Genomic DNA, 21,876 nt, shown 5'->3' on the forward strand with positions numbered 1-21,876 from the left:
TACCACGTTGTCGTAACGCGATTACACCAAAACGCTTTACTAATTTCCGAGGCAAATTACAGGAACGTCAGTAACAACGTGTCCTCGGTATCGCTGTCATCCGCAGTGGTCGAGGCTATGGATTGAGGGACCAGCACGTACTCTCTTTTGAGCGTAAAATTGAATCAACGCTTTTTAAACGTCTCCCACACTTGCCTGGATACGTTTCAATGTATATACCCAACGTTTTGACGTTTGTCTGGAGTAAAGAAGATGAAAGGAAAAAAAAAAAAAAAAAAAAAAAAAAAAAAAGGGAAAAAAGAAAAAACGAACAAAAAAGAAGAGAGAAAAGAGAGAGAAAAAACGAGAGAAGAAAAAAATTGTAATCCGATACTAATCGATTTTTCTAAGAGATCTTTATCGACAAGTTCATAGAGAGTCTACGTTAGACTACGGTAATCCTAGAGAAGCTACGTAAGGTCTAATCGCAAGGACGGTAAACTTGGGCAGTGAAACCTTGACAATGCCCGGAGGTTACGACACGATGGTAACTTTGGTGGGCCGATCTTGTGTTCGAGAAAGAGACAGGGTGAGAGAGAGAAAGAGAGAGAGAGAGAGAGAGAGAAAGCCGACCCTACAACAAGTTTGCCTTTCCTCCTCCTCCTCCTCCTCCTCCTCCTTCTCCTCGCCGCTTTTATCGCTAGAGGCTACCTAATGATGGAAACTTAAGTACTACGGTAAGTCATATTTAATCCTATCCAGTTTACGTTCCACTGATTCACCGAGTTACTTCGGCTTCTACCTGGGATACTGCTGCACATGGTCTTCTGTAACACACAGGTATAATAATACCAACACGGTTACGCTCGAGAAGGATAGTAGGTACTAATTTGTCGAGGATAACCACTAATACGCAAATTCGCTAGCTTACTTTGTTAGAGATAATCATCGAAGAGATAAGCTGTATCATTCTCCTATCCACGTACCTACCTACCTACCTACCTATATACATACATAGATACATGCATACATACTTATTATATACGCATTTGAGTATAAGAGCACGTAGCAGAGAACAAATGGAAAGGTGCTACATACAACAAACTTGTATATAACAAACTTATACACCCTTAATAGCCATGATAATAATCAGAAAAAAAAATATGATCGTCATTCAAAGTATTCGACCGAAATAAAAAATGATGTTACAAAGGATGAAAGTTATATGTATAGGTTAGAAGAGAGACGGCGAGATAGCACGCGATTGGCGTTAAGAAAGGGACAGAGAGAGAGAGAGAGAGAGAGAGAGAGAGAGAGAGAGAGAGAGAGAGAGAGAGAGAGAGAAAGTCTTCGAGTAAGAACAGAGTCAATTTCAAGAGATGAGATGAGAGCCTGCCGGGCATTTCTCGCAGTCCGTGATGTCGCGGGTGATCCTGGAGAACTGATAAGTGTCTGCTCCGGGCGACCGTAGATTTATTGCTCCAGCCTCGCTTCTTCCAACTTCCTCTTTCTCTCTCCCTCTGTCCCTTCGTCCCTCTTCTTCCTTCTTATTTACTCTCTCTCCCTCTCTCTTTCTTTCTCTTTCTCTCTCTTTTTCTCCCGAAACGATTCGTAGAGAGTCACGACGAAACTCGACTTTCATTTTATTGGCGGAAATAATCTTTGATGCGATTGCGTCTTACCGTCTCTCTTCCAACTTCTTCTTCTTCTTCTATCTCGTCGCAAAAAGTGAACGATCGATTCGGTCCTATCTCGAATCGACTCGATTTCGAACACGGATTGACTCACCTCCACCTTTAGGGAGAGAAGATCGCAAAACGTTTATATCATTTTCGACGTTCAAACATAAATATTTCCCGTTTACGTGTGTAGATTTTTTGATTACTCTTTTCTTCTTTTTTTTTTTTTTTTTTTTTTTGTATCTTTCCTTTTTTCTTTTGATTATTATTTTTATTATTATTATTCATACAGTCGCTACGTATCGATGAAAACGTTCCATCGATGATTCCGCGACAAAATGTAATATATTTTCATCGGTGACGTTCGACGTATTCGGGAAAAATATAACTAACGGAAACGCAATATGCCGATATATTTACGTACATATGTACGTATATATGTATGTAAAGCGATATTTACTTTGAAAGAATCGACCGATGAAAATTATAATTGTATCGTTCGCCAGTGTAAAAAATTATTTTTCCTCCTTTCCCCTATCTCCGCAAAATATTACAGTTTCATCCTTTCTAAAGGATTCAACCCTTTCTGAATATACAGTCATCCCATTCTAAGCACCCACGATCCATCGTACTCTTAATATTCCGCATAATCTCTCTCATTAATATGGCTTACGTTTGCTCGATCCTTAATTTCTCATAGACGACATTTAATGGAATGACAAATGTTGTAGCTTTTCTATGGAAAATAACGAAGAAAATCTTGTTATTTAAAGTGCGTTTACGCGTAAACAAGTATCTATTATTCTATCTAAATAGGTAAAGGAAAAATATATCGATCTATATTAGATATTTTTCCCCTACGAGAAACAAAAATCTAAAAAAATCTTTATCGCTTGGTACACTAACGACGAGACTTGTCGTTAGTGTATCTAAAATTTGATCAAAAATTGTGTTATAGAAAGTTAATTATTAGATCTAATGGCGATAAAAGAAAGGTTATAATCGATTACGATATCAAGGAATTATGATAGACAAGCGAGAAACGTTGCCTCGAGAGATAGGAACTCGCGAACGATGAAGACGATGTATGCGTGTGTATTATTATCGAGTGACGTCGTCCGACGTGTCGGCTTTCTCGGGGCGACATTTAGATAGCGACGTCAACTGTCTGCGGCGTAAATCTGTCCTCGATGCGAGAGAAGGCATCGCCGACATCGTCGTTTCTCACTCCTACCATCTCCTGGCATCCTTTCTCTCTCTCTCTCTCTCTCTCTCTCTCTCTTCTCTCCGTTCTCCTCATTCTTCCCATCATCCTGCTTCCACAGGCACGTCGAACCCGAGCGAATTCACTCCTGATCGAATTAACGCGCCATGGTTTGCTTGATACCCTGACAGTCTGAATTAATTAACAGGAGAACGAGCCAGGTAAGCAATCATTATCGAAACAAAGCAATGAACCGAACGAACCTTTGCGAGACATCGAGAGATGAGACGACGTTTTCGATCGGTGAAACAATGACATTTCGTGCCTAACACGTATACATCTCGTCTTTATCCATAAATATTATACGCGTATTCACGTACGTACGTAACGTGACGTTTTATTTTTAATAATAACAGCTGTTATTCATGAAATCAACCCAATATCCATAAAGCACGAGAGACGAATTGTTCGACATAAAATGCGATCGTACCGACGTCTAGAGGCTCATTTCTATTGTTATATCGAAATAATAATATTATAAAAAGATTTCGGTCGATAACGATAGTCGAGATTATCGAGTTTTGTTTGTCTAACGCCAATGACGATGCAAACTCACGTACCTACTATCGAACGTTGAATTGATTACGTTCATTTATTATTTGTGTCGCTCACTGTTCGAGTGAGTGTCGTGGGTACGGGGGAAGAGCATAAATAAATTGCAATTCTCTCTCTCTCTCTCTCTCTCTCTCTCTCAGGATTCTATCCCAGGGCGACAAATAAAGCATTTACCTATCTATTCGAGTCTATAACGAGCTAGCAGAGCGATACGAATACGTCGCTTTATCGATACCCAAGGCGCTATTAATATCGAGACTAAAGAGCGGTAATGTCTCTCGCAGGTAAACGAATTGATTTATGTCAGGGGACTCGATAAACGTTCGAGTGTCGATTTCAAACTCTCTTTTCGAAAGAGAAAGATATACATATATATATATATATATATGTATGTGGGTGTGTGTATGTGTATATTTCCATATAGAACAAGCGATTTTCTTTTTATCGCCAATCATTTTTAATCATTTTAATCAAATAAACTTTTCAAGATTAGATACGTTGGATCGCATATATAAAGGATGAATCTACGAGGAAAGTTAACCACTTTCGATGATAAATAATGAACAAACGGTGGCTTCGCCTACCTACATCCCGAGTGATTCTCGTTGGCCTCCTCCGGATAGAGGAGGAACGGCGTCTTGACTCCATTAACTTCACACTTAGCAGCACCTTAGAAACCCTCGACTGCCGTCGGAAGATCTGATTAGGGAATCGAGTCTCTACTAAACGCGTTAGTCTCGGCAGTAGGGCTCTCTGCTTGAAGCGAAATATGAGGTAGAGGAGTTAGACATGGTGGGTAGAGGGAGGTTGCAGAATCACCTCCTCCATCAGGTGGCAGAACCTCCCAGAGAATAGAAAAGCAGGCCTGCCTGCCTGCCTGCCTGCCTGCTTGCTTGTCTCTCTATAGTTTGATGCAAATTGAGTAAGAACGCGAAGCAAGTACCGTGAGTACAGGCGTCTTCTTCAACTCTTCTCTCTCTCTCTCTCTCTCTCTCTCTGTCTCTGCTTCTCGTGCCTTGATCAAGTAGGAAATTTATTCTCTAGGACCCCCTTCAGAGGTGCCACGACTACTCGCTCACCAAACCCAGTAGAATCTTGACTATGGCCAAAGTGTTGCCGTTTGGGGTTTCTCGCCCGCAAGCTCCTTTCGTTCCCTCTCATTCCCACGTCCTTCTCACCCCTTTTCTTCGAGTCCCGAAGCTCGCTCTGTTTGCCGACGAAACTCCGAGGCTTCCTTCTCGACTTAGCGAAGGCTATACACCGTAGAGAACGTTTAACGCTTTCCTCGAAACGATTTTGCGATTATTCGCGTTGCTACTTTTTTATTCCGTGTGACGCTTTATAAAAAAAAAAAAAAAAAAAAAAAAAAAATAAATAAATAAATAAATAAAATAAAATAGAACAGAAAGAAAAACAAGGAAGTAATAATAAAAAACGTCACCCTGTCATATCGATATTCAATATTCAACGAAATATCCTAATGTCCAAAGTATTTAGCGGCGACGATACGGGAGAAAGTTAAAAAGGAAAAAAAAAAAAAAGAAGAAGAAGGAGGAGGAGAAAAAATACTCGTTTATCGGCAGACACGTCGCATATCTAGGCGCGAAATCATAACACCGTTATACGTTATATAAAGAGCGTTAGAAAGAGATGGCTAAAGCCCTGAGGGCTGGCTTCTCCCACCACCTTCTGCCTACCATCAGCAACGTTTCCCTATCTTCTTTCTCGCGGTATCACAGAGAAACGCTTATACTTTCCTTTCTCTCTCTAATGTTCCCTTTTTATGGTGTACGACTGGAGACCGACCAACCACCCTGGAGGATCGATTTTAGCTCGCGACGCGGTACTTATCGTACCGCGTTACGGTTGAGCATTGCTTTTTATGGAGGTCCATGTTCGACGTTCCGATCGTTCAGATCTTCTCTTCTCCCTTCCTACCACCCTTCTTCCGATTACCCTTTCGAAATGGCGATCGAATTAGAAGAGAGAAAACACAAGGGAGAAAGAAAATCGAATAGCAGAGAAGAAATTTCTCGAGGCGTTTGCACTCCTTGCAATAAAATGAACGCGTGAGAGGGAGAGGGAGAGGATTTGGGAAAATCTGGATGTAGTTTAAATCCGCAAAGATGTCGTCTTTCCGAAGAAAATGATATCTCGCTAGCGATGCCCGAAAACACATATATACTAAATATACCTAAATATATATATATATATATTTAGGTATAGATATATACATATATACGTAATATCCACCATACCGATGCAAGCGAGGTGGTGGCTAGGTGGTGAAAAAAAATCACGTCTGCATTTACATAAGCGCCGGTATAAACCACTCGACAGAAATCCTGACATAAAACCCAAACAGGATCTAAAAACGGAACCGGCACATCCGTTGAATACGGAATATGTTCGTAGGTATCTCTACGTACGTAAAGAGCTACGTGTACCTAACTCCGTGTACCATCGACTTTGAAGGAAAAAATATATTTTTTATTACTTGAAAAATACACGATCGTCCGTTCTTACTCGTATCCGATTTCGAAATAAGTCAAAACGGAGAGAAGAAGAGAGAGTGCGTTTGATATATTTCAGTTAGGTTTTTACAAGATTATCAAAGTACAAGTTCTTTGTAAATTTGCGAGTGCCACGTGGTACGGTGGCACGAAGCGGTATACCTCAGGCACTTACGGAGAGTGATGTTCGAGCTACCTGCTAAGAATTTCAACACGGGTATGGATCCTGGGCGAAACGATTTTCGAGTCCCTCGTGGATCCTCGATCCCTTCGGCATCTCCTCTCGTTCTTTCTCTTTCTCCTGGCGCAGCGGTGTCTGTCGAAAAGCGACCACCACCCCCTTACGATCGTCGTTCCGTGCCTCTTTAGCATTTTCCGCATAACGTCCCTCTTGCGGACACTCGAGAAAGAAAAAGAAAAACGCGGATAGGGACTATGTAAGAGAGAGAGAGAGAGAGAGAGAGAGAGAGAGATAGAGAGCCCTGTGCGCGTATAGAAGAGAAAAATTGACTTTTAAACCGGCAATAAAAAGGAAAAATGCGAAATCTTTGATTTTAAAGGGCTTGGGCGAGTAGCAAAAGCAGCAGCAGAAGCAGCAGTAGCGGCGGCACGGACGTCGACGGTGGTGCGACAGTTGGTCGATGCGTATAACCCTCGTGGCAAGCTTATTTCTCTGATATCGCAAACCGAGCACGTTTCTACCTCTGCGCCATCTCGAAATCCGCGTGTACCCGCACCGTTCTTCTACGCGTACCCCTCCCCCCCCCCTCCTCCTCCACGCCAGCAGATAGATATACCTATAGATATACATCCATGGCAGATTACTCGAAAATCCTCGTGTCTCGTACTTCGAATTTTAAAAAAGTACGACGAGCTTTGATGGGTTCCCTCGTAAAAGATATGCGATTCTATTTATGATCTTTGACATATAGGACACGTGGATAATAACGCGGGATCGAGTAATATTTTTTTTTCTCCCTCGTATTCGTTTAAATTCGCCTTTTGCATTAATTATTTTTTTCCCATCCTAAAAGAAACTTACCATTTTTTCTATGGGTTACGGCGTCTCGATTATACGGTATCTCGTTTATTAATGTATATGAAATAAAAGAATAAGAAAGAGCGGAAGAAAAAGTAAAGAGAAGGAATAATGCAAGTGGGTTTCGCCTTGAGATTGTATAGGTCGTTCGTGCGAAACTGACTCGCCGGCAATCCGAGAACTCGGAGTAGTTTTGCTCCGCGAATCGACTGGAAATTTACATCTAAAGGAGCTCGAAGAGTTGCGGAAACGCGCCAGAAGCCGTAAGGCTTGGGGTACAGGGAGGGGGGAGGGGGAGAGGAGGAAAGGTGGAAGGGGAGAGAGCCGCTGCCACTTCGCTCCTTGTTTTTATTTTCTCGCAATTTCCTTGGCGGAGCAGAACGGAAAGCGGTCTTAAACGGAATTAGCACGCTTTACTGCTCCGCCAAGCTTGTACAGACTCTCTCTCTCTCTCTCTCTCTCTCTCTCTCTCTCTCTCTCTCTCTCTCTCTCTCTCTCTCTGTCTCGATAGGAGAAATTCCTTGCCGTAGTTTCCGTTTGAAAACTTTGCAAATCCATTTCGATGAGACTCCGACAACGTTCTCTAAGTATATCCTACTTTGTCTTAGATCGACGATTGATGTATAATCGATCAAAGAGAAAATCTGTATAATCGATTCCGATCTGAAACTTGGCCATTATTACAAATCTATCTCTTTCTAATTGCAGATTTTGCGTGGGCGATCAGTTTTATCTCTATGAGAATAAGATTCTCTGCGAGTATCATTACAAGGAGAGAGTCTATTTCGCCAACATGCCGCATCCTCCGCCGAACGATACTTTAGCGCATATTAAAAGACAGGTCACGCATCTTCAACCTCAAGTAAGTAAAATTGATTAATAAGGAAAAAAAAAAAAAGCGCCCGGATGAACAGACAGATATTATTCAGAGATATATAACCCCGAGGATGACGAGTGTGGTAGAAGTGTGAACGATGAAGTAACGAGAGGCGTAGTACGAGTTAGGCCATCGTAAGAGGAAAATGAGGAGTAGAAGGAGACTCGGAAACTCCTCAAGACGTAATCCCTTAAGGTGGGTTAAAGTGGCAGGTCGCTCATCCTGACCCTCTCGACAACAAAGGACTCCCTCGAGGCTTCGGCTATGCTTTACCGTACTAGCAACGTCTTCTAACTTAGGATATCGCGTGTCCTTATTAATTAAGCTCGACCGTTAAGCAAGCCACGCCGTCCGCATGCCTTAACGATCGGTGCCTCCTCTGCTACCTGGTAGTTGGAACGTGCGAAAGAATTTTCTCTTCGTAAAGGATCGTCGAGAGGTATTAGAATGGAATTAAACGAAGTAAAGACGACGTAGGTGGTACACGATCTACCGAACGAAATATTTCAAAATTTATCGGCTCTTTCCTCTTCGATGAGAAAGAGAGAGAGAGAGAGCTTAAAAAAAAAAAATAATCGACGTATAATAAAGACAAACTTCAAAGGGAGGAAAAAGTAAAAGAGAACGTCCGGAATTATGAACTCATCGACGCTAAGTCTCTTAGGATTACGTCTTCTTGATTATCCTAAAGCAACAGCCTCTGCTTCAAAACAATATCTTAAGCCTCAGGCGCACGGAAGGACCTCGGCGTGTCCGACCCAACAAGGATCAGATCTACTTAATCCTAGTTCCGTCTTGCAAGGATCTTCTCTCTTACCCTTTGACGTCACGTATTGCAGAATTTATACCGATACGATGTTTAAAGATTTTTCGATCTTTGCTATCCGATTACAGCGGGATGATAAAAAGAAGAAAAAAAAAAAGAAAAGAAAAAGAAAAGAAAAAAGAAAGAAAAAAGAAAGAAAAAAGAAAGAAAAAAAAAGAAAAAAGATAGAAGAAAGATAGAAGGAAAGAAAAAAAAAATAGAAACAAAAAAAGAAAAGAATACTTTTTATTTCTCGTACTCTCTTCTCGTATTCTGGTCGAAGGTCGTGAATAGTTAACACACACTCGAATAATAAGCATGCAGAAAGTAACGAGGTCCCCGTTGCCTGAGATGATATCAGTAGTCTCGGTAACGTGTACTACTTATAATATGCAAATTTCTTCCCTTTCCCTTTCCTTTCGCCCTGTCGACGAGCCGCATGTAACAACGGGGTTGGTAACCCTTGCGACTCTATTTCTGTGCCACGTAAGTGTTCCCAAGTAAACTAAACGCTTACGTGTATGCATGTCTATGTACGCATGTATGTATCAGCGATCTTCCTGCGTCCAGGGTGCGCGTTTAATTAAAATGAAATTTAACGATCGACGAGAAGAGACTTTGCATTATGTTTCATCGAGTTTTTATTATTACTCTCGAATAATAGACTATCAGAGCTTGAAAAGAATAATAGAGAAAACGATGACAATGGGGTATCTTACGATTCGAAGAATTTCACGTGGTTATAAATGACCGATAAGAGAAATAAAAAATCGTCGAAGGAAAGAAGCTAATGTCGATAGACCGAGCGTAGCATGCTAATGTCCTTTTGGCGCATCTATTAGACTAAGCCTCCTGACACGATCCCTCTTGACATCTCGTTCCTTGAGCGTGAATACCTTCGTGATATCATCGCAGAGAAGGGTGAGTATTCGAGACAAACCCTCGACGTTATATACCACCACCACAGCAAAATCGTTCGGGATCGATCGCCTATCTGACATTTCGCGACAGAGTTCGATGGCTCGTGAACGTAACGTTAACATCGTGAGGATTCAACTATCATGAAGATACGTTAAAAAAGGAGTTCAGTTAAAAACGAAAGAGAGAGAGAGAGAGAGAGAGATGAAAGGGAAGAGGAAAGCGTTAAGGTTCTTAAAAACCGCGAAGAGGGTTCTCGGCGTCGTTGAGACAGCTGCCACCCTGTTTGTACCCTCCTTAAGCCGTGGCTACGGGGGGTGGGAAAGGAGACTACTACCAAGCGTTCAGCGAAAGAGGGGAAGAGAGGGTAGTTTTTCTGATTGCCTGAGAACACAGGCAGCTGTCCCGATCTTTCTTAGGCAAGAGCCTCTCTATAACCACCCACCAAGCTTCTAAAGGATCCGTTTTTCTTTTTCCTTCTCTTTTTCTACGTGTGGTTAGCTAGTTCTAAATAATGCCAGAATGCGCACGGTTTACGTATAACTCGACGAGATCCCTTTTGCTAAAAGAGGGGAAAAGAAAAGAAGAGAACAGTTTAGTCATCGCCCTCGATAAATCGAATTAGGATCCTTCCTCGTAAACTCGTATTTCTTGACCCTCGCCCTTTGAATCAATGAAGTAAGCGTTTAATGATGTGCCTTATTCGAGCAACGATCGAAAAATTGATACGTTTCGATAAAAAATAAAAAAAAAAGAAAGAAAAAGAAAAGGAGAGAGAAAAAAAAATTGTAACATCGAATCGACATATAGGTTTATAACATGTCTAATAATGAATTTTCGCATTGGAGAGATATACATACAGAATGCGAGGAAATCATTGAAATCCCTGAGAAGAAAGTTCGATCGTAGGAAAGGAGACGAACGTAACGCGCTTAAAATTCCCCGAGAACTTTTATTTCGATCTAATTTTCCCCTTGGGATCCGGCGCAATGCGGAACGAGCGAGGTTCGCCTTGAAGAAGTAAGAGGAAAGGGTAGTACGAAGGAGAAACGGAGAAAGACAGAGGAAGATAGAGAAGGGGAGAAATTTCGAAACGATTATCTGAGTTTTAAAACAAACTCTCGAGTGTCTGTAAAGTCCTTCGCGAATCAGAGGGTCGAATAAGAAGGTGGGTGAGGGAAAGACGGAGAAGAACGACGAGAGAATCAGAGAGAGAGAGAGAGAGAGAGAGAGAGAGAGAGGGAGGAAGGGAAAGAGAAAGAAAGAGTAAGAGTAAGGGAGATATAGAAGGAAAAGGGTGGCATCGCCAAGAGACCAAGAGAGGTAGAGGAGGTAGTAATGGTGGGAGGACTTTGAGAGGTGAGATAATATGCTAATGCCAAGACGGCGGGTACATGGGAATTTAAGAGGATCAATGTGCACCATGGAAATCGTACAGGGAATAAGGTATTACGATGTCTTCTATACGCGTCTTCTAGACGATTAGATCCAAACCAAAGGAGAAAGGTAATTCATTCGACTAAGAACTAAAAACTCAAATTGAAATTAAATTAAATGATATTTGTTTAATATTCGCGTGTCGATATTCTTTTGAACATAAATATATCTATGTATGTCAAAAGAAATATTACATTTATTAATGATACCTAGCGTGTAGATTATTCCTTTAACGAGCTCATTATTACGAGCTACCTCGTATACGGACTAAATTTTACGTGAGCACGTAGAAGACTCTCTTTCTCTCTCTCTCTCTCTCTCTCTCTCTCTTCCTCTTTCTCTCTCTCTCTCTCTCTCTCTCATGGGAAAGGGCAGGTTGCGAGCTTACGCGTGATTATGAGTTTAGTTGGGAATCAACTTGGAGCACGTTATAAGCAGTAACTAGTGAATAAACCTTCTTTGTGAGATTTCCAAATCTAATCAACCGATTATAATGAAATCTATTAATTAAAGAATAGGAATAAGTATATCAAGCAATAAAAAATCTCTCTCTTTCTTTCTCTCTCTCTCTCTCTCTATCTCTTTCTAAAAGAATTCCTGAAAGGAAATGGATAATGATACCACGGCTAATTCCGATCCGACGATGGTGCTAATTTTTGCGCGCAAGAAAAGCAAAGGCACGAAGGAATGGCCAAACGCAGCCACACACCTGGACTGTTCCCAGCCACAGGAGATCAACGGACAAATGACACGCGATTCTCGGCACCCTCCTCCTCCTCCTCCTCCTTTCTCCCTTTCACAAAGCGAGCAAACGAAAGAGAGAGAGAGAAAGCTTTTCCCCTTCTCGAACTCCAACAGGCACCCTCCTGGTGGGCCGCATTTACCGTCGCTTGCAAACTGCCTTCGCCTTTGCGATTAATGTCTTATTCGCGGGCTAGAATCCTCTTCTGAAGAAGGAAAACGGAGGAGGAGGAGGAGGAGGAGGAGGACGACGAGGAAGAAGAATTAGAGAGGAACGAGGAGGAGTTGGGTAAAGAAAAAGAGAAAGAAGGAGGAGAAGAAAAAGACGTAAAGGAGGAGGAGACTTCGTGCGTGTAACGTGCCATTAACGACTTCTACATAGAGAAAAGAGAGAAGAAAAGAAAGAGAGAAAAGATTTTTCCTCTTGCCGACTAGGTATTAAGAAGGGGAAACGACAAATGAACGCGTTTCGATTCAGTACATCTTTTATCTCAACCTTCCATTTGATTTCAACAAGGGATATATGTTCTTTAACAAACGACACAAATACTTACTTACCTTCTTTCTCTCTTTCTCTCTTTTTTTCCATACGTGTTTCGATCAAAAACGTATCGAATGTGTATTAATCAAAAAGTCTGATAATTTCATCGTCAATATTAATAATCAACGTTATTAATTCGTCACGATCGAGTTAAATAACTTTTCCCTTCTTTCCTTCTTACATAGAAACATAAGAATCTATGTAGTATGATATGCATGTACCTAAGTGGTCCAAGAAACTTTCCAAAGTGGCTCGGAGTACTGAAAACGCGTGCCGTTTGATTACAATGTCGGCAGTAAATCCACGCCATGGCAATTCCTCCTCTGGCAATTGTAGATAAAACTTGAATAAGTCATAGACTTAATTTAACCCATGGTAAGTAAAGAGAGAGAGAGAGAAAGAGAGGACGGTGGTCTCCGTCGCCTTCCATGAAGATTTCTTAATTACGAACCGGAACTCGTTTAGATGGAAAGAGAAAGAGAGATAGCTCGAAAAGAAGACGGCAAAAGAGAGAGAGAGAGAGAGAGAGAGAAAATAAGCTTTTGGAAAGGGTTCTCACGCTACGGTTAAGATTTAGGGATTTCTTCTGCGAGGAAAGAGTCACCCTTGCTAGCGGCAATGGAACGATAAAGCATTTCTTTCGCGACGCTTTGTCATTTTTATCGTAATTATTTACGAGTTAATTACTTGGACTCTTACTTGCGCGTTCTAGCTATTCCTTCTCGAGGATTCAAGAGCCGGAAAAATTCATGGAAAAAACTGTAAGCAGACTTCATTGTCGTGTATATATATATATATATAATAAAATATATAGAAAGTTGATGATGTAGAAAGTTTCTATGAAACTGATCGAGAGGGAAGAAAAGAAAATGAAAGAAAAGCCGAGTTCTTCTCTTTTTCTTCTTCTTGTTCAAGTCGACTCGTTGTCGTAGTTAAATTAGTACGATCGACTCGCGAGTGTTCGTAAAGTAAGACGTAGCCGTGGGAAGATCCGTTGTTTCGTCAAGAGGGAGTCGCACGGTCTGCCGAATTTTAAGCCTGTATAATTTAACACCTTTACTATAGAAACCGAGAGAAAGGGAGTGTTGGAAGACGTTGAAGGGTAAAAAGAGATAGAGAGAAATGGAGAGAGAGAGAGAGAGAGAGAGAGAGAGAGAAGGGAGAAAGATAGGAAGTTGAAAGTTTTCAACGGCACTTACCTATCCGTGCAGCATCTCCTCTTATTCTCTATCCCTCTCTAGCTTCTACATTAATACAGTCTCGAGATAGAGACAGAAGTAAGTAGGTAAAAGGACGAAAAGAGAGAGAGAGAGAGAAAGAGAGAGAAGAAAGGAAGGAAGGAAGGAAGGAAGGAAGGAACAAGAGGGTCGAACGAAAGAGAAACGACCGAATAGAGTTATCCCGTCTGAGAGTAAATACAATTTTACAAGAAAGAAGATAACGAATTTATTAGAGATTAAATTGAAATAATAAGGAATGAACCGGTTATTTTCGTGTATCTATTAATCGTACGAAAAAAAAAAAAACAAGAAAAAACATCGACTGTCAAAGATTGCAGTATTAAAAAGTCCTTTTCTTTCTTTTTTTTTTTTTCTTCTTCTTTTTTCTTTTTTAAGAAAAGAAACGATATAGGCAATAATCGTACGATCTCTCTTTTATCTTTCAGACGGTACCTGCTGGAGGTCCTCCGAGACAGGCGAATGGGGAAACAGCCCATAACCACAATGGATATCCAGCACCGGCTACATCGAGCGCTCACAACGTCCTGAACCCCATGAATAATTTAAATGGTATCAATGCGCAAGCACCGTACGATGCCAAATGACAAACGAAATAAGCGCCGATATACACGCGTCTACGCCTACTACCTATGTTAACACCTAAACTTAACATACAAGAATAACAAACATATATATATCTAAATAATATATATATGTCGAATCGCGAGAGTGCGTAGTTTATCGTCGTTGCTATCGGTCCGTTTCGTTTTTCCGTTTTATTCGGAGCATCGTCATCGGTTCGAGAAGAGATAAAAAGGATGATGGAAATCGTCGTGAGATTTTTTGCAAAGAGAAGAGAAGAGACTCGTCGCGATTGAGTTCCCACGCTAAGATCGGCTACGATCTATCGATCATACGAGGAAACGAAAGCAAGGAAAGATCGCGATTACATGCCGGTGAAAAGCTGATAAAATCGATCATTTGCGATCCCTTTAGCGCTTTTCTTTTTTTATTTTTATTTTTTTTTTCTTTTTGGAAAAAAGAAAAACGAAAAAAAAAAAAAGAAAAAAGAGCGATTTCGTTCTGTAGATAGTACGAGTATTATCTTTAGGAAAAGGATAAAGAAAGATAATAACGATAATAATGGTGCTTTTTTCGAAGTGTATCGACTGTTCGACTTCTTCGATTACGAATTGTCTCATATAACCGGTGAAAGGATAATTAACGAAGTGTATAGAAGGAAAAAAAAAAAAAAGGAAAAAAAGAAAGAAAGAAAAAGGAAAAAGAAGAAAAGGAGGAAAGAGACGAAGGTGTATACCCTACATTGTTGAATTTTAGACGAACGAATTAATTGTAACACCGATGTATGTATTATTCAAGGAATAAAATCATTTCATTTTATTGTTGACGAGAGACGATCATTTAATTATTCATTTCAGGTATAACTAAGGATCCTGGTACACGTAGGTAAATCTATAAATCTTTACGATACCATTCCAAATGAAATCTAAATCACGGTGAAAATTGGCGAAGTAGAAAAAAAAAAGAGAAAAAGAAATAATCATAAAAGATGATAGGCAGAACGATGATATATCGAATCGAACGGAATCGTAAGTTGGAAGATCGAGCTTGAAAACGTTAGCACGAACGATTGGCTCTCTTTCTCTCTCTCTCTCTTTCTCTTCGTCTCTGTCTTTCTCGTGTGCCACCCTCTTGGGGCTCATACGTTATAGGGTGACTTAAGCATTGTTTCAACTTCGAATCTCCCGACAGAGGGCCGGATTGATGTCGCGAACTTTTCCGTTGCCTTATTTGCGAGTCAGATAACGAGGCTGAGTTATGCGGAAAGTTCGGTCCGCTCCGCAAAACTGCCGGCGCACTATCGCCCTGGAGAGAAAGAAGAGAGAAAATGTTTTATTTCTTCCGCGTTTCTCTGGCACCATACGCTTCGGGGATTTGTCGGACCTACTACCTACTCTCCGAAGAAATTTTCTCCGATCGCGATAACAGCTATCCAGAAAAAGGGACCTATCATTCTCATCGCTCCGATCGAGAACGAGAACGGGATTTTATTTCGAACGTGAAGAACGTAAACGAAATTATTCCGTCAAAGATCGTTCCTGTTCATAAAATACTTTTTTTTTCGTTTCTGACAGATCATATTTATTTTTTGTTTGTTTTTTTTTTTTTTTTTTTCTTTTTTCCCCATACATATTATCTCTCCTTAACAGATATACTTTGGGATACTGTTCGGGCCAAAGTTGCGAATGTGATTTTTCCTTTCGATGCGGAATTATTCCGTCCAAGATCTTTCCTATGCATGAAACGAAAGTTGCTTTTATAAATAATACATTTAAATATCGAGAGAAATGTTCTTTTTTAAACGTATAATGATTCTCTTTTCGATCTTATGTATATACATATATACATATAATATCGACTAGAGCTTCTTCTTCTTTTCTGTACTTTACTCGCATCTTTCTACTTTTGAGCTTCCTTTGAATTATTTAAAGGCGCTACGTGATTGGCCGACAAATCCTGCTTGGCTCAATAATTTACCAATCATACAGAGTCCTTTGTGTTTTATACGCCACGTTTCGAATAAATCCCATTGTGTATTCAGGAGAGCGAAATCCAACTCTATTCGGGTGTGAACGCGAAGCCCTCCACTACCAATCCTCCCCGTTCCTCCTCTGCATCCGTTTCCCAAAAAACGAAGAAATTGGAATACGTGTGCGAGAGAGATAGAGAACGAAAATGCACGGGAATAAAGGAACGATTCGTAGTTGAATCGAACCGAATCAAAATTTGGCTGAACATCGCGAATTTATACCGACTGCGACAATGTCTATTTTCTTCCCTCGAACGTAATAACCAATGATTCCAACCAATTCCCAATTGCAATCATTTATTTTGCTTTTCGTTCACGTAACTTGGATAACTTGCGTTACGTCACTCTCTATACGTATAATTATTCTACAAAATTTATTACATTTATTTATTATTACAATGTGCATGTATAAATCTACTCAAAAAAAAAAAAAAAAAAAAAAAAAAAAAAAAAAAGAAGAAAAGAAAAAAGAAAATACAAATGAGAATAATTAATTTGCACATTGGCCAAACATTATACGGTTACTTAATAAAGTAAGAAGACTTAAGAATAATTGGACGACATCAAAATCGATTATCCTTCACGCTAATTCCCTCCCTAGAAAGGATAAGCGATCGAACTAGCGAGTCTCGTGGAAAAGGGATAATAGAAGGCATTCGATGTAAATTGGCAATTTTTCTCGTTGGCGTTCGCGGTAATCATTGGCAATTAGTGTTCTGGCCCACCAATAAATGTTATTTATGAGCGCGATTACCTACGGCACACCTCTCTCTCTCTCCCTCTCTCTCTCTCTCTCTCTTTCTCTTTCTACTGGCCATGAACGTTCACCCAAGTATATTATACGTAGAACGTACGAGCTTGCGACCACATAATTGGCCGACAATTACTCCTGTTTGTATGTACAAAACGCCCATGTACGTTGAAAGAGAAAAAGAGAGAGAAAGAGAAAGAGAGAGAGAGAGAGAGAGAGAGAGAGAGAGAGAGAGACTTTGTCGTAATGTTAGGCCGACGAACGAAAACGGGGAAGAGGAAAGAGAAAAGGAAAGAGGAAAGTGCCCAACAATTTTCGTGAATTATTTTCACCCTTTCGTGCCAACCTATACCATTCGTGTACGACTTACCCCTTCAACGCTTACTTCACGATATTTTATCTTCGACAAGATCAAATCCAAAAGCGTTTTAACTTTAAGTTAAGCTACGAATGATTCGATAGAAGAAAAAGAAAAAAAAACACAAACAAAAAAAAGAAAGAAAGAAATATCAAATAATCATCATTTTCGATATTCGATTAATAACATTATATTATTGTCTTCACAAAAAATTTTTATATTCACGACATAATAATATTCAGATTATTCGAATCTTATTTTAAACATTATTGAAAATAAAAAAAATAATTGGTATGGAAAATGTGTCGACTGTGGTAACTTTGTTTTAACGAGTTTACTTTTCACCCAAACCGAAGTATTTTTTTCATAAATAATTATACATAATAATATCTGGATTATTCGAATCTTATTTTCAACATTGTTCAAGATAAAAGGAATAATTCGTGTAAAAAAATGAGCCGACTGTCGGGACCCGTTGTTTTAACGGGTGTACTTTTTTTAAGTAGCTTATTTTCTCCGTTCACCGTTGTGACGGTCGGTTGTTATCGGTATCCAACGTTGTCGGAAACCCGAACGAAAAATGTACGCGTCAAAGAGACAAAGTGAAAATCGTAATTTAACGCGGACGATCGACACGTAAATCATTGGAAAACTTTAGGATTATCTTGCGAAAGGTGACGTCGCGTCGAGAAAATAATTAATTAAAACCATGCATCCCGACATCGCGGCCGTTTTTATTTACAAAAGCCATTTGCGAGAACGCATGCGAATCGCAAAGAAGAATTAGCCTTTGCGCGGGCTACGCGAAATTTCATTTTAAAATAAAAAACAATGAAAAAAATTAAAGGAGAAAATAAAAAAAAGAAAAAAAAATAATAAAAAACAAAAAAAAAAGAGATAAAGGAAAAACAACAATAGTAATGTCTCCCTGCTGCTTTTCGCGTTAATTCGTCCCTTTTCGCGTCGCGCTACCTACGCATTCCAATGAATTCCGCGTGAAATTGTATCGCTCGAGAACGAAACGTGCGACGGAAGGAAGGAAAGGAAGACCCGACAAAAAAAAAAAAAAGAAAAAAAAAACCCCCGAAAGAAAAAAGAATATAGGAGCGAAAAAAGAATCGACGAATCGAAGCTACGTATGGTCGACGATGATAAAATATATATTAAAATGACGTTGATATTAAAATACTCGATGATATATTACGACGAACGATAATGGCTATTGTCAGAGTCCAAAAGAAAAAGGAAAAAAGGAAAAAAAAAAAAAAAAAAAAAAATCAGATTTCGACGACGATGTTTAAGCAAAAAAGGTGAATCGCATTTTCGTTTGCGCACTGTCTTTGAAACAATATTGTTATTAAAAACTGAACAGCACCAGCTGTCCGGATATTTCCTCGCGAGCTCGACGGAAGACGGGACGACGTCGCTCGACGTTGAAACGAGATGATAGGAGGGTGAAAGGGAGAGAGACAGAGATAGAGAGAGACAAAGAGAGAGAGAGAGAAAGAGAGAGTAAAAGTGTGAGAGGAGGGGAGAGAGACGTATCCCAGGGAACGGAAGAGCGATTAATTAAAAGAACAAAAACTGTTTTCATAAAATTCATTTGCGGAAATATGCGCCGACTGAAATAATATCCGGCTTGATGTGACCGTGTGTATGCGGTACGTGCGTGTATGTGTCGCGTACACTTTAAACCAAGCTATGATTCCAATGAAAAACGTCCTCCTGCGACTGGTCACAAAGGGAAATATCTCCAAGGATGTGTCTAGATTTTACATCATTATATCTTCTCTTGCTTAGAATTAGAATTGACAAAAAAAAAAAAGAAAAAAAAGGAAAAAAAAAAGAAAAAAAAAAGAAAAAAAAAAGAAATAAGAAAAAAGGTAAGAGAATTACTTGTGACACGGATAAACGTACGTATGAATTTTATCAAGAAAAGTTTTGAAGATGAGGAGAAAATGAAACTCGTAAAAATATTTCCAAGTTCATCTTGAATCTTTTTTTTCTTTCTCTCTCTCTCTCTCTCTTTGCTCCCCCCCCCCACCACCTTGGTTCTTCTCGTAGGATGATTTAAACGGGACGTAAAAACGATCGTTAAAAAACAAGAAAGCTACTTAAACCGCTGCCTTGATTACTGAACTCTGTTTATTAAAACGCCTTGCGCGATATTACATTAGTATACTTTCATTTTTTCTCTTGCTCCTTTTCTTTCTCTTTGCCAATGTACCTACTTCTTCTTCTTCTTTTTCTTTTCGAAGAACGAAATAGCCTCTATCCCTCTTCCTCTCTCTCTCTCTCTCTCTCTCTCTCTCTCTCTCTCTCTCTCTCTCTCTCTCTCTCTCTCTCCTTTTCTTCTTTTTCCTCAAATAAGACGGCGCAACTCCTCTTTCTCTATCCTCCCTTTCGCTTATACGCGTTTCGCATACTTTTCACAACCCTTTCGTTAACGACACTCGACCGAGAGAGAAAGTTTATAGGGTGAGAAAGAAAGTTCGAGGGTGGTCCAAAACGAATGCATCACCGTGTCTTTGTCGGCTTAACGCGAGAATTTATCTTCGGTACGTTCACTTAACGATTGGACTTTTCGAAAGTCTATATTAGCTACAGGTAGGTAGATCGAGTGGCACGGAATTGGAAAAAAAAAAAACAAAAAAGAAAGAAAAAGGAAAAATGATAAAAAACTTACGTCACAACATACATGCATCATAATTTATATAAATCGTTGGTGTAATATTCTTTAAATTATAGTATTATCATATATCTACTTGATATAACTCGTCCTGAATATTTGATACATTCATTCGATAATGAATAATGTCCACATATTATGAATAATGAAGACATATTAATTATTACATAAAATAAATAGTCAACAATATGTTAAAGCATAGATGATCGAAATTCACTCGGCTAGGAAAATCACGACAACGTAGGAATCTCTCTCTCTCGCACACACACACACACACACGCACACACTCTTTCTCTGTCATAATATTAATTAATAAGGCAACCTTCGTTGGACGAGATACTTGCTACTAATTAAGAAATACCTGCCGAGCGCTCTTTTCCCGCTCAGGGGCGAGGAGGTGGAAAAATAAGAGGAGAAATTCCACGCAGCTCTCCGGCACTCTTGAAACGAGGTAAACTTAATCCTCGGCCAAGTTAAACCAACTGCTAAGCTTTTCATTATGCCGGAGTGTCGGAAAGAAGGGAAAAAGCTCTCTCGTTTGCGAACTTGGAAGCTCGCCGTTATTATCGAAAACGCACCTTTTCCATCTTCCATTCTTTTTATGTATCTCACTCGCTCCTTTAAATATAATAATTTATAAAACTATAAATAATACATATATATATATATATATATATATATATATATACATAGATACAAAATAAAGATATGCCACGCGCATCGATAAAAATTGAGTCAATAGAATAAAAAAAAACGAAGAAATCAAATGTTCCGGTATTTTTTAAATCGCAAGAAACACTAAAGTTGAAAAAAAGAAAGATATAAAGTTTGGATTCACGCGACTAAAAGTCCGTGGAAAGAACGTCGAAAAGTTTTACGAGCGAGCCAGACGCACCGAGTGCCTGCTTTGAATTGCATCAATTAAAAAAGGCCGTTCCGCAAAAATTCCATAACGCGACGAACGAGGGCTGCGTCGAATGTCCACGTTTGCCACCTTTTCCGCGCTTACCCAGATATTTCCGCGCCGCACCGCACCGCACTGCGCACTACCATCGTGATCGTCGAACTTTTTTCCCTCGTTATTCGCACCATCCACTATTCTTTTCTCTCTCTCTCTCTCATACACAAACTCACTGTTTTTCACGTACGTCCAATGGTTTAACAATTTCTTTGGGAAAAACATTTGGATATTTTTATTGTTTTCTTTTACTTGGAAAAAATTAATAGAAATTTTTTGTTTTTTTCGACGGATTTAATATAAATAGGATATCTATCGAGACTTTCATGAGAATTTTTATTATTGGCTCATAATTACTCGATTTTATCGGCTTCTACTAATCCGACAAAAAAAAAAAAAGTTTAATTGCTCGGGATGTCTATTCACGTAGATCGAAGGGAAAAGAATTCTCACCTCGTGGATCTGGAGTAAATTCAAAGGTTTCGCGGGTAGGTGGCTAAGGGGATGAGGAAGCCTTTGAAAAATTCGAGGAAAGAGAGGGAATTCTCGTGTTCTTTTCCACCATCGCCACATCAACGCAATACTTTTTTCCTCATTGTGCGGCGGCGTAACTCAATTTAGAAATAAACAATTTAACCCGAAGGAAAGAGCTACCTAGCAGATCGCTTTCGTTCAAGGAGAAAGCCTATAAAACATTTTTATGAACCTACCGGAGGAGTAACTTTTCCTCCATCCTCCTCCTTATCGTTCGACAAAAGAATCTCGCGAGTTCTATAGCCACGTCTACAGTTTCTTCGTAGAACGCTCGCTCATAGTTAAAACAATGAGAAATATTCGATAATAAATTTTATTATCTTAATAAAGAACCACCATAATCAATAATTTTTTGTATCGTCGAATAAAGAAAATATATCTGGGATTATATATAATAAATATAGAAA

The 21,876-nt window shown here is 39.6% G+C and overlaps 1 protein-coding gene and 1 long non-coding RNA gene across 10 annotated transcripts in view; one reads left to right on the forward strand and one right to left on the reverse strand.

Moving 5' to 3' along the window:
• LOC124955223 (LIM domain only protein 3-like) overlaps positions 1-14,974 on the forward strand; it is a 74,743-nt gene extending 59,769 nt beyond the window's left edge. For all 7 annotated transcript variants that reach the window (XM_047509361.1, XM_047509362.1, XM_047509363.1 and 4 more), the window contains 2 exons: positions 7,738-7,891; positions 14,015-14,974. In XM_047509361.1, the coding sequence (XP_047365317.1) occupies positions 7,738-7,891; positions 14,015-14,173 (313 nt within the window). In that variant the 3' untranslated portion in view covers positions 14,174-14,974. The remainder of the gene's footprint in view (positions 1-7,737; positions 7,892-14,014) is intronic.
• LOC124955227 overlaps positions 1-21,876 on the reverse strand; it is a 184,765-nt gene that overhangs the window by 154,097 nt on the left and 8,792 nt on the right. The window lies entirely within an intron of this gene.

Source organism: Vespa velutina, chromosome 17, assembly GCF_912470025.1.
Source record: "Vespa velutina chromosome 17, iVesVel2.1, whole genome shotgun sequence".
NCBI classification, from domain to species: Eukaryota; Metazoa; Arthropoda; class Insecta; order Hymenoptera; family Vespidae; genus Vespa; species Vespa velutina.